The 12,275-nt window shown below is 45.9% G+C and overlaps 1 protein-coding gene across 1 annotated transcript; it reads right to left on the bottom strand.

Moving 5' to 3' along the window:
• Positions 1 to 1,961: 1,961 nt before the first annotated feature.
• LOC309546042 (E3 ubiquitin-protein ligase TRIM39-like) lies at positions 1,962 to 4,118 on the bottom strand. Its single transcript, XM_082245521.1, has one exon. The coding sequence runs from the start codon at positions 3,683 to 3,685 to the stop codon at positions 2,081 to 2,083; it is 1,605 nt and encodes a 534-aa protein (XP_082101647.1). The 5' UTR covers positions 3,686 to 4,118; the 3' UTR covers positions 1,962 to 2,080.
• Positions 4,119 to 12,275: the final 8,157 nt, after the last annotated feature.

Here is a 12,275-nt window from a genome sequence, read left to right as displayed (position 1 = left end):
AGGCATTGTAAAACTCTGACATGACTAGGCATGATTGGAATTGTAGTTTCTGAACAACTGGAGGGCCATAGTTTGAAGAAAAATGAAGCCTTCAAAAGACTCAACATGCCTCCTATAAAATACCCTGAGGTGTTTTATTTCCAAAAACGTTCCATTTAATGGGTGTTTCTCCTGCCATGGCATTTCCGGGACTCAAGAAATGTGATTGGTAGTCAGGAAATTAAATGTGTCATTTATGCCCCTAGAACGCCCAAAGGTGCTCCTTGGATTTTGGGCCCTTCTATGCATCTAGGCTGTGAAAAAGTCTCACACATGTAATATCCCCAATACTAAGGAGGAGTCGCAGAATGTGTTTTGGGGTGAAATTGTAAGTATGCCTATGTTGTGTGTGAGAAATAAATTGTTAAAATGACAACTTTGTGAAAAATAAACTGATTTTATTTAACTTCTTTATTTTCCAAAAAACTGTGACAAACATTTACAACTTCAAAAACTTTGCCATGTCTCCTAATAAATACCTTGGACTGTCTACTTTCCAAAAAGGGGTAATTTGGGGGGTATTTGTACAAGACATGTGCAGAACGGGAACATTTTTTTTGTTTTATTTCAGATAGATTCGTTTTTTAAAAACTAATTTCGTTTAGTTATGGAATTTGTTTAGTTTGGTTTCAGAATTTGCCTTGTTTAATTTTCGTGAATTCATTCAAATTTGTTTCAATTCATTCATTTTCTAAGGAATAACAACTTTTCAGAATGGTAAGAAATCAAATCGGTCGAAAAACAATCGACCAGTTGGAATTCTGTGTGAAGAAATAGCTGGTTGTTAAGCAGTGGGTCGGAAAGCCGGTCGCCCGCGTCCTTAACAACCATGAGTCATCATCTATCAGCGGGCTTCTCCACTGACAGAAGAATGTAAACAATACCGGCAATAGAAAAATGTAAAAAAAAAACAATGTAGCCCCCCCCCAGTCCACACAAGGCTCTTGGGTTCTGGTATGGACTTTAAGGGGAACCCCATGGCAAAATAAAGAAAAAAAAGGGCGTGGGGTCCCCTCCAAAATCCATACCAGACCCTTATCCGAGCATGCAGCCCGGCAGGTCATCAAAGGGGGGGGAAAAGCATGCACTCCCCCCTCCTGAACCATACCTGGCAACATGCCCTCAACATGGAGGGGTGGGTGCTGGGGCAGGACACCTTGTCCCCATCTTGGACAAAGGCCTCTTCCTGACATCCCTGGGTTGTCAGGGTCTGTGGGTGGGGGGCTTTTCAGAATATGGAAGGCCCCCCCGCCATGTGAATGGGTATACCCATTCACCAAGAAATGTAAAAAAATACTAAAAACACAGTCAAATCCTTTATCAAAAAATAAAAATAAAATCCAGTGTCCACCTCATGTCAATAATGCTGCCCGCCTCACCTGAAAAAAAAAAAAAAAAAGACAAGATCTCGCAGGACACTCAGTGTGCACCGCCCCGTGATGGCAGAAGAGGGGGGCGGTGCCAAAAGGTGATGTAGACAGGTTGGCCCGCCCCTCCCTATAAAAAACGGTCAAACGGAGGAGCCTGCAGGAGGCAGGTGGTCTCCCTTTTGGCATTAGCCATTCCTTTTTGTTTTTGGGTCGGCAGGCGGCATGATTGATGACATCAGGGGACACTTTATTTTTTAATAAAGGATTCTCTGTTTTTTTTTACATTTTTTGACACTTTTTTTTTGGTATGGGGTTGTTTTTTAGGGGTTGGGCTTGGTCCCTTAAAAAGTGGGAGGCACATATACAAACTGTTGTAATTCCTACACCGTTCACCTGATTTGGATGTAAATACCCTCAAACTAAAACTGAAAGTCTGAAGTTAAAGCACATCTTGTTTGTTTAATTTCAAATCCATTGTGGTGGTGTATAGAGCCAAAAAAATTAGAATTGTGCTGATGTCCCAATATTTATGGACCTGACTGTACCTATTAGGTAGAGTGTTGTGAGAAGTGTGTGGCTGAGTGTTGGGGGTTCTTTAATTGCAGAGAAGCTTGGTTCAATAGTACTCCAATCTGATCCCTTCTTTATGTGAGGTCACTAGTCTACATGTATCATTGCTGATCACTTATCGCCCTCTCCCCACATATCTGTAAATATCCAAATTCATCCCACACACCAATCACAACATGGAGAGGCTCGGTGAAGGTGGCGGTGAAGGTGTAGAGGCGTATGATGGGAACAGTTAGCTCATAAAAGGAGATCTTCCCGGCCTCGTAATCCAGATACATCCTGATTATGTTAGAGCGAGTATTGTCACATTTCCAGTGGTCATCTATTGTATAATGAACACCGTACTTATGTAAACCCCAGTATTTCTTCTTGTATTTCTTTAGCTCAGGGTTGTCCCCTTTGTTACATATTTCAGGTTTCCAGCTTCTTTTTACACCGGGGTAACACATCCCAATATCCCAACAACCTGACCCCCCAATGTCCACCTCCCAGACATGCCGCCCTGAGGAGAAACTCCGACTGCTCATTACCTGAGAAAACTTAAACCTCTTTGGTGTTTCTGGAAGATTCCTGAATGGTGATGGAAAGGCGGTTACAGTTTTCCCGTCTTCTGAGATTTGTAGCTTATCACCAGCTGTACTTTTATCCAGAAACTTCTCTCCGGGTTCCTCCATCCTTTTATTTATCCCAGACATGATATCAGATAATCCTGTGTGCAATGTGTGTGAGATCCCAACCATGTCCAGATCCCTGAGGTTATCATATCTCTCTCTGTCCTCATCATCCCCATCCTCAGTATCACACAAGTCCCCAGTCTCTGATTTTTGTAGGACAATCAGTGGATCCGTCATGTTGCACAGCTCCTCAATGTGACCCATCTTCCTGGACAGCTCCTCCCTCTTTATCTCTAGCTCCCGGGTCATATCTGACATAGAGATGGAGATCTGCTCTGCCTGCCCAGAGATCTCCCCCAGGACTTTCTTCTCCAGGTCTTCCAGACGTCTCCTGAGGTCTCCAAGTAGGACGGTGATCTTTGATTTCTCCCCATCTGCTTTGTCCATCACTTTCTTCTGGTGTTCCTGAAAATGTTCAATTCTTCTCACCGACTCTTTTTGCTTTGTTTTCAGTTTTTGTTGGACAGTTTTCAGCTTTTCCTGCTTCATTTCAACAGCTGCAGCCAACATTGTCACCTGGTGCCCATGGTGAGCTCCATCCAACCTGCAGGCCAGACAGATACAGGCACCATCCACACTGCAGTAATACTCCAGGATCTTCTTATGGACGGAGCATTTCCTGCTCTCCAGGGAAGTGGTGGGGTCACATAAGACGTGTTCTGGTGACTTGCTGTGGACTCTCAGGTGTTTATCACACAGAGAAGCATCACAATGTAGACAGGACTTCACAGCAGGTACAGGAAAGTCCACACAGTGAGCACAGAAGACCTCTGACTTCTCCTCGTCTGGCTGAGTAGACAGGAAGTTCTCCACGATGTTGCACAGAGTTATGTTTCTGTACAGTGCAGGCCGATCCTGGAACTCTGTTCTACATTCAGGACAGGAATACCCTCCAGACCTCTCCTGTGTATCCAACACACAATCAATACAAACCCGGCAGAAGTTGTGTCCACATAACAGCATTACAGGATCTGTGAAAATGTTCAGACAGATGGAACAATCCAGCTCCCTCCTCAGATCAGCAGACGCCATCGCTGAGAGCAGAAGAGAGAAGTGATCGTCTCCGATACTCAGAAAGAATGGAGTTGGGTGTGATCTTCGTTTCCCGCTGAGAACGAGGAGGAGAAGCTGACTGCCTGTGTGTGGGACATAATGATGAAAGAGGGTTGAGTAACGTGAGAAGGTCAATAGGAAGTGAGATTCCTGCACTCCTCTATGGAGAACAGTGCTGTGTATATAGAGACTTTGTATTCTTTACAACCAGTGAGAACGGCCCAGAGAAAGGAATGCAAAGAATGCGTCTGCCTGGAGGGGAAGAACTCATTCCAACCGGAAGAGACTGAAATAAAAAGTCCGATCTCAGTGTTTGCCAATCATACAAAGCTAAGCAGGACAATATCTTCAATAACAGGATATATCAACTTTACAGGAAGACCTCAATAAAATAGAAGGGTGGGTAACTAGATGGTAGATGGGGTTCAATGTAGGAAAATGTAAAGTAACTCACATGAGAGCTAAAAATAGGAATACAAGTCATTATTATTATAATACAGGATTTAAACTCAACCTATCCAAAACCGAGCTCATGATATTTCCTACCCCATGGTCCTCTTCCCCTGATTTCTCTGTCAACATCAACGGCACAACTATCAACCCGTCCACCCATGCCAAGGTCCTAGGTATAATCCTGGACCCTGAACTATCCTTTCAGCCACACATTCAGTCACTGTCCAAAGCTTGCCGCCTCAACCTCCGCAACATCTCCAAGATACCTCCCTTCCTAACCAATGATGCCACAAAGCTTCTAATCCACTCCCTGGTCATCTCTCGTCTCGATTACTGCAACTCCATTCTCATTGGCTTACCTTTAAAAAGACTATCCCCCCTTCAGTCCATCGTGAACGCCGCTGCCAGGCTCATCCACCTTGAAAACCGCTCTGTGTCTGTTACCCCTCTTTGCCAATCCCTCCATTGGCTGTGTAACATAAATATCAGATATAGAATAGCTTTGCGTTAGCGAAATATGAAGTGAGTGATCTGTAGAAATATGTAGTGAATTGTAGATGTAGTGTCATTTTGAGTTAATTAATTTAGTATCAGTCACACACACACATGTCCTGTTATTAGCATCTGAAAGAGACAGGACCATTCTCTAGGATAGAGTTGACACCTACATGTCAATGAAGCCTCCCAGACAAATGGACAAATGCTGTCACCTTCACGCAAGCTTCAAAGAAGACTGCTGGTCACCTTGGCTGTGGAAATCAGCAGGGGGGCAGCCATAGGCTCCAAACAGTCTACAAGCGTTTATGGCTATCATCAGATCAAAGGAATGTATTTTATCTCTCATAAAAGTTAAAATATTAGTGGCAAAGAGATGAAAATAATTCCTTCTTATAGCTTACGTGTTGGGCTACAAGTACATGTAAATCTGTGTCTGTAGCATGTGTTGAATCCTAGAGAATTGCACAAAACCGTCATATGGCGCCTGATTGCGGCAGGCAAGCAGTGTTTGGTACTGTCGCGATCAGACCGATGTGCTGGTGTCAGAACTCCTATCCATGACCCATCGGTCCGCGCCGTTCTGGGCCAATTCAACTCTGGTCAGTTCAGAACACAGAACATCACGTGGGCTGAGACGGGGACAACCCCTCTGGGGTTGATTGGCCAAGGGCTAAAGTCCAGCCCACATTCATATTCCAATAAAGTGGGGAACCTGAGAATAGTCATTGTTCTTCCTTGAAGCCAGTCCTGAACTGGGGAGTTCCCGCACGATTTCTGGTATGCTTCTGCCAACGGGATAAGCTTCGGTAAAGTTTATTTCTGTTTTATTCCTTTTTATTTTCACAGCAAATTGCCAATTGTGTGTCTTTTTATCTTTTGTGTATTTTTTGTAACTGCTTTTGCTTTGTATATATTTTTTATGCACTGCCCACTTTCGGGATATTAAATTATAAAATTAATAAGTGACTTCTGTGTACTAAGCTAGGACTCATATCTCTAAAGAGATTTTTGCATTTTAGTGCCTAAATTGCTTGATCTACGCTACATGCCAATCTGTATGCAATTGCACTGTGTGTTGGCAGATTGCATGCAGATTGTAAACCAGACGGAGATCTGCGTGTGTGTGGTGTCCCAGCAGACCAGTCTGCGGACAAACTGTTGGGTGGCGGCAGGCTATCGTTTGTGGTGTGTGGGTGTGGGGACAGTGGGAAGAGTGATTAACACAGCGGTTCTGGCTTGTAGGTTAGCTGGAGGAATCCTAGTAGTGTGTGATAATTGCTCCCCAACCCTTAGAGTGCACCAGATTGTATGTAAGATTTGTATCTGCCTGTGTGTGGTCAGCCAGCTGGATTGGAGTCTCCCTCTAGTGGTGACCAAAGGCAGTGCAGGCTGTGAAAGAGTCACAGCCAATCTTATTACTCAGTAGGAATTTGCCTTATTCCCTTATAAATCCCAGTCACGGTTTACCACGTCTCGGTTAGCTAGTCGCTGTGGGCGTGGTCAAATCGTGACAGGCTGCCACTCAACCAATGAATTAAATTCAAGTTACTAACCATAACCTCAGAGGCGTAACTAGAACCTTCAGGGCCCCGATGCAAGAAACCATGAAGGGCCCCCCAGACCCCTGGCCGGGGCCCTTCCCTTCAAGCCCGGGGCTCTTCCCACTGATCCTGGGGCTCTTTACTCTCGTTGCATGGCCTTTTATTATGGTCCCGCAGCAGGATCCTTTCACAAGTTCTGCAGTGGGCCCCCTTCCTGCAATCTTGGGGCCTCCCCACAGTGGTGCAATGCCAGGGCCCGGTCGCAAGTGTGACCTTTGAGATCCTGGAAGTTCACCCACTGGTTTGCTACTGGGCCCCCTGGAGCATGGGGCCCGGTAGCAATTGCAACCCCTGCAACCCCTGTAGTTACGCCCCTGCATAACCTACAAAGCCATCCATAACTTGGCGCCCAGCTACATCACTAATCTGGTCTCAAAACACCAACCAACTCGTTCTCTTCGTTCCTCCCAGGACCTCCTGCTCTCAAGCTCCCTTGTAACTTCTTCCCGTGCTCGCCTCCAGGACTTCTCCCGAGCCTCTCCCATCCTCTGAATGCTCTACCCCCATCTGTCCGACTATCTCCAACTTTGTCTACTTTCAGACGATCCCTGAAAACACATCTCTTCAGAGAAACCTATCTGGCAACCACCAAACAACTGTACTCTTACTTTCTCCATCAGCCCATCCCCCACAGGTATTACCTCTTGTATCTCTTGACCATCCCTCTTAGATTGTAAGCTCTAACAAGCAGGGTCCTCTGATTCCTACTGTATTAAAGAGTATTGTATTTGTGCTGTCTACCCTCAAGTTGTAAAGCGCTGCGTAAACTGTCGGCGCTATATAAATACTGTATAATAATAATAATTTATATAGTATACACAGCACTTTACAACATGAGGGCAGACAGAAGAGTTACAATACAGGAGGAATCGGAGAGTCCTGCTCATTAGAGCTTACAATCTAACAGGAAGGGTCAAGAGATACAAAAGGTAATGACTGTGGGGGATGGGCTGATGGAGAAAATAAAAGTACAGTTGTTAGGTGTGGGCAGGATAGGCTTCTCTGAAGAAATGAGTTTTCAAGGATCGTCTAAAAGCAGAGTAGGAGATAGTTGGACAGATTATGATAGGGAGTTCCAGAGGATGGGAGAGGCTCTAGAGAAGTCCTGGAGGCGAGCATGGGACAAGGTGATTAGGGAGCTAGAGAGCAGGAGGAACTAAGAGAACATTGGGTTGGTATTTTGAGACTATGTTAGTGATGTAGCTGGGGGCAGAGTTGTGGATGGCTTTATAAGTTGTTGTTAGTATCGTGAAATTTTATTTGTTGGGTGAGCAGAAGCCAATGGAGGGATTGGCAGAGAGGGTGGAGGACACTGAATGGAGGTCAGTGGAGGAAATGGTAGAGATGGCTGGAGGACACTGAATGAAGACCAGGGAAGGGATTAGCAGAGAAGGGTGGAGGACACTGAATGGAAACTAGTGAAGGGATCAGCAGAGAGGGGTGGAAGACACTGATTGGAGGTCAGTGGAGGGATTGACAGAGAGGGGTGGAAGAAACTGAATAGAAGCCAGAGGAGGGATCGGCAGAGAGGGGTGGAGGACATTGAATGGAGGCTAGTGGATAAAATGGCAGAGAGGGATGAAGGACACTGAATGGAAGCCAGTGGAAGAATCAGCAGAGATGGATGGAGGACACTGAATGGAGGTCAGTGGAGGGACTGGCAGAGAGGGGTGGAGGACACTGAATGGAAGCCAGTGGAAGGATCAGCAGAGATGGGTGGAGGACACTGATTGGAGGTCAGTGGAGGGTTTGGCAAAGAGGGGTGGAGGACACTGAATGGTGGCCAGTGGAGGGATTGGCAGAAAGGGGTGGAGGACACTGAAAGGAGGTCAGTGGAGGGACTGGCAGAGATGGGTGGCAGGCACTGAATGGAAGTCAGTGGAGGGAAAGGCAGAGATGGGTGGAAAAGACTAGTTAGAGGTCAGTGGAGGGATTGACAGAGAAGGGTGGAGGACACTGATTGGAGGTCAGTGGAGGGATTGGCATAGAGGAGTGGAGGACATTGATTTGAGGTCAGTGGATGTCAGAGGGGGGCAGACACTAAATGGAAGCCAGTTGAGGGATTGGCAGAGAGGGGGGGCACACTGAATGGAAGCCATTGGAGGGATTGGCAGAGAAGGGTGAAGGACACTGATTATAGGTTCATGGAGAGATTGGTAGAGAAGGGTAGCAGACACTGAGCGGTTGGTAATGTAGATGAGCCTGGCAGCTACATTCATGATGGACTGAAGGGGGGACTGGCTATGTAAAGGTAAGCTAATGAGGAGGGAGCTGCAGTAGATGAGGCAAGAGATAACTAGGGAGGGAATTCGAAGCTTTGTGGTGTCAATGGTTAGGAAGGGGCATATTTTGGAGATGTTGCGGAGGTTGAGGTGGCAACATTTTGGACAGTGAATAGATGTGGGGCTTAAAGGAGAGTTCAGAGTCCAGGATTACACCTAGCACCCTGACATGGAGGGAGGGGTCAATAGTTAAGCCGTTGATTTTGATGAAGTCAGGAGAGGGGGAACATGGAGGAGGAAATATTTTGAGCTTGGTTTGGGATAGATTGAGTTTGGGAAGTGGTGGGACATCCAGACTGATATGTCTGTCAGTAAATTAGTGATGGATGAGGAGACTGATGGGGGTAAGCTTTGGGGTAGAGAGATAGCTGAGGGGTGTTGAGTTCATCCACTCCCAGATAAGGAGGAACTGGGGGTACCTGGGTTCAGTTCAAGGCAGGTTTGGGAAACGTGCCTTAAGTTTACGGTGCAAAATCCAAACCCCATTGGAATCAATGCCATTTTCCAGGCTAATAGACAAGGGACTATAAAAAAATGGCGTAAGGGGCTGGGCACTGTCCTGGAGATCATGTAGCAACGCAAGAATACATTTAAAAAATTCAGTTTGTTGGGGAGCCATGATTTCAATAATTCTTAAAATGAAACATTAAAAATGCAAACCTCCATGTAATACCGTGTGTGGGGGTGCCCTGACCCATCTGTAGGATGTCTACAACCAACTAGAGCAACACCGACATTTACTAAGGGAATGCGGGTGAAATGATGAGTAAATGACAGTTCCCCGCCTCTTTCTTCTGTTAGTAACTAAATGGCCTTGGACAGCTCATTTATAGGAAAGGGGCGGGGCACCCCGTCCCCTTCTGAATTCACGAGCGCCCCATAATGCACTGCTCAGTGTCACGATTCGACCACGCCCACGGCGACTAGCTAACCGAGACGCGGTAAATCGTGACTTGGGGACGTATAAGGGATAACAGATTAAAGAAAAAAGAAACTTCCTACTAAGTAATTAGATTGGCTGCAATACTTTCACAGCCTGCACTGCCTTCGGTCACCACTAGAGGGAGACTCCACTCCAATCCAGCTGGCTGACCACACACAGGCAGATACAAATCTTACATACAATCTGGTGCACTCTAATGGTTGGAGAGCAGTCTAGCAATTACCACACACTACTAGGATTCCTCCAGCTATCCTACAAGCCAGAACCCCTGTGCTAATCACTCTTCCCACTGTCCCCACACACCAAAAACGATAGCCTGCCACCACCCAACAGTTTGTCCGCAAACTGGTCTGCCGGGACACCACACACACGCAGATCTCCGTCTGATGTACAATCTGCATGCAATCTGCCAACGCACAGTGCAATTGCATACAGATTGGCACGTAGCGTAGACCGATAATTTAGGCGCTAAAATGCAAACAAAATCTCTCTAGAGGTATGAGTCCTAGCTTAGTACACAGAAGTCACTTATTAATTTTATAATTTAATATCCCGAAAAGTGGGCAGTGCATAAAAAATATATACAAAGCAAAAACAGTTACAAAAAATACAAAAAGATAAAAATACACACAATTGGCAATTTGCTATGAAAATAAAAGGGGGTAAAACAGAAATAAACTTTACCTAAGCTTATCTCTTTGGCAGAAGCATACCGGAAATTGTGCGGGAACTCCTCAGTTCAGAACTGGCTTCAAGGAAGAACCCTGTGCAAATCTCAGATTCCCAATTTATTGGAATATTGATGTGGGCTGGACTTTAGCCCTTACCCAATCAACCCCCAGTGGGTTGTGCCCTGCTCAGCCCCCCGATGTTCTGTGTTCTGAACTGACCAGAGTTGAATTGGCCCAGAATGGCGCTGACCGCTGAGTCAGGGATAGGAGTTCTGACACCAGCGCATCGGTCTGATTCCGACAGTACCAAACACTGCTTGCCTATCGCAATCAGGCGCCATACAACGGTTTTGTGCAATTCTCCAGGACCCCACCCATGCCACAGACACAAATTCATATGTACTCGTAGCCCCATATGTGAGCCACGAGAAGGAATTATTTTCATCTCTCTACCACTAATATTTTAACTTTTATGAGAGATAAAATACATTCCTTTGATCTGATGGTATCACTCCATGCTTGTAGACTGTTTGGAGCCTATGGCCGCCTCCTGCTGATTTCCACAGCCAAAATGACTAGCAGTCTCTTTTGAAGTTCCCGAAAGGTGACAATTTTTGTTCAATTGCATGGGGGACCTTAATTGGCAACCAGGTGTCAACCCTATCCCAGAGAGACCAGCTGTGTCCTTTCAAATGCACTAACAGGACATGTGTGTGATAATACATTAATTAACCCAAAATGACATTACATCTACAATTCACTACATATTTCTACAGATCACTTCATATTTCGCTACTGCAAAGCTATTCCATATACGACATTTACGTTACACTCAGGTGCAGTGAATAAATAACTGACGTCACATCAGAAAGGGGGGGGGGGGTGCCACCGAGTGATGTAACTGGGTGTCCCTGCCCCTTTCCTATAAAAGAGCTGTCACGGCTCAAAGAGCTCATTACGCGAGAGGCGGAAGCGTCTTTTTTTTTTTCTATTTTTCGGGTGCGGCAGGCAACGTGATTGGTGATGGATTTACATCAGGGGGCACTATTTTTTTATTTTTGAATAAAGGACTTGTCAAAAACTGTCTTTTGTTTTTATTTTTTTATTACACTTTTTTGATGAATGGGTATCCCGATATCCATTCACATGGGGGGGGGCGGGATCTGGGGGCCCCCTTGTTCCAGATTCCGATAAGCCCCCCCACCCGCAGACCCCGACAACCACAGCCCAGGGTTGTCCGGGAGAGGCCTTTGTCCCTATCAACATGGGGACAGGGTGCTTTGGAGGGCACCCCAAAGCTCCCTCCCCATGTTGAGGGCAAGTGGCCTGGTATAGTTGAGGAGGGGGGGGCGCTCGCTCCTCCGACCCCCGCCCCCCCCCCATCCTGGTCATTTATTTATCTGTATTGCCGGGAGCCGATAATACATTATAGCCGCAAGCGAGTTTAATTGACATTTTTTGCTTTAGAAATGTCAGTATTGCTGCAGCAGGCTCCATACATCGTACAGATGCACCACTTTACAGGCACATTACGGGGACCCCCCCCCCCCCCCCCCAGGCACGATATTTAAAGGAATTTTTTATTTTTATTGTTTCCCTTTAAGCATTATTAAAATCAGTAAATCAGTGCTCCTATAAAAACTATTGTTTAAAAAAACATTTTTTTGCATTGATACATGTCATGCCACATGAACTAACAATGTCTCTGCCTGCCACATGACCTGACCATGTCTCTGCCTGCCACATGAACTAACAATGTCTCTACCTGCCACATGAACTAACAATGTCTCTACCTGCCACATGAACTGACCATGTCTCTGCCTGCCACATGAACTAACAATGTCTCTACCTGCCACATGAACTGACCATGTCTCTGCCTGCCACATGAACTGACCATGTCTCTGCCTGCCACATGAACTGACCATGTCTCTGCCTGCCACATGAACTGACCATGTCTCTGCCTGCCACATGAACTAACAATGTCTCTACCTGCCACATGAACTGACCATGTCTCTGCCTGCCACATGAACTAACAATGTCTCTACCTGCCACATTAACTAACAATGTCTCTACCTGCCACATGAACTGACCATGTCTCTGCCTGCCACATGAACTAACAAT

Source organism: Pelophylax lessonae, assembly GCF_965119305.1.
Source record: "Pelophylax lessonae genome assembly, chromosome: 2".
NCBI lineage: Eukaryota > Metazoa > Chordata > Amphibia > Anura > Ranidae > Pelophylax > Pelophylax lessonae.
Note: the sequence above shows the minus strand (reverse complement) of the source record. Positions and strands in the feature narration are given on the sequence as shown.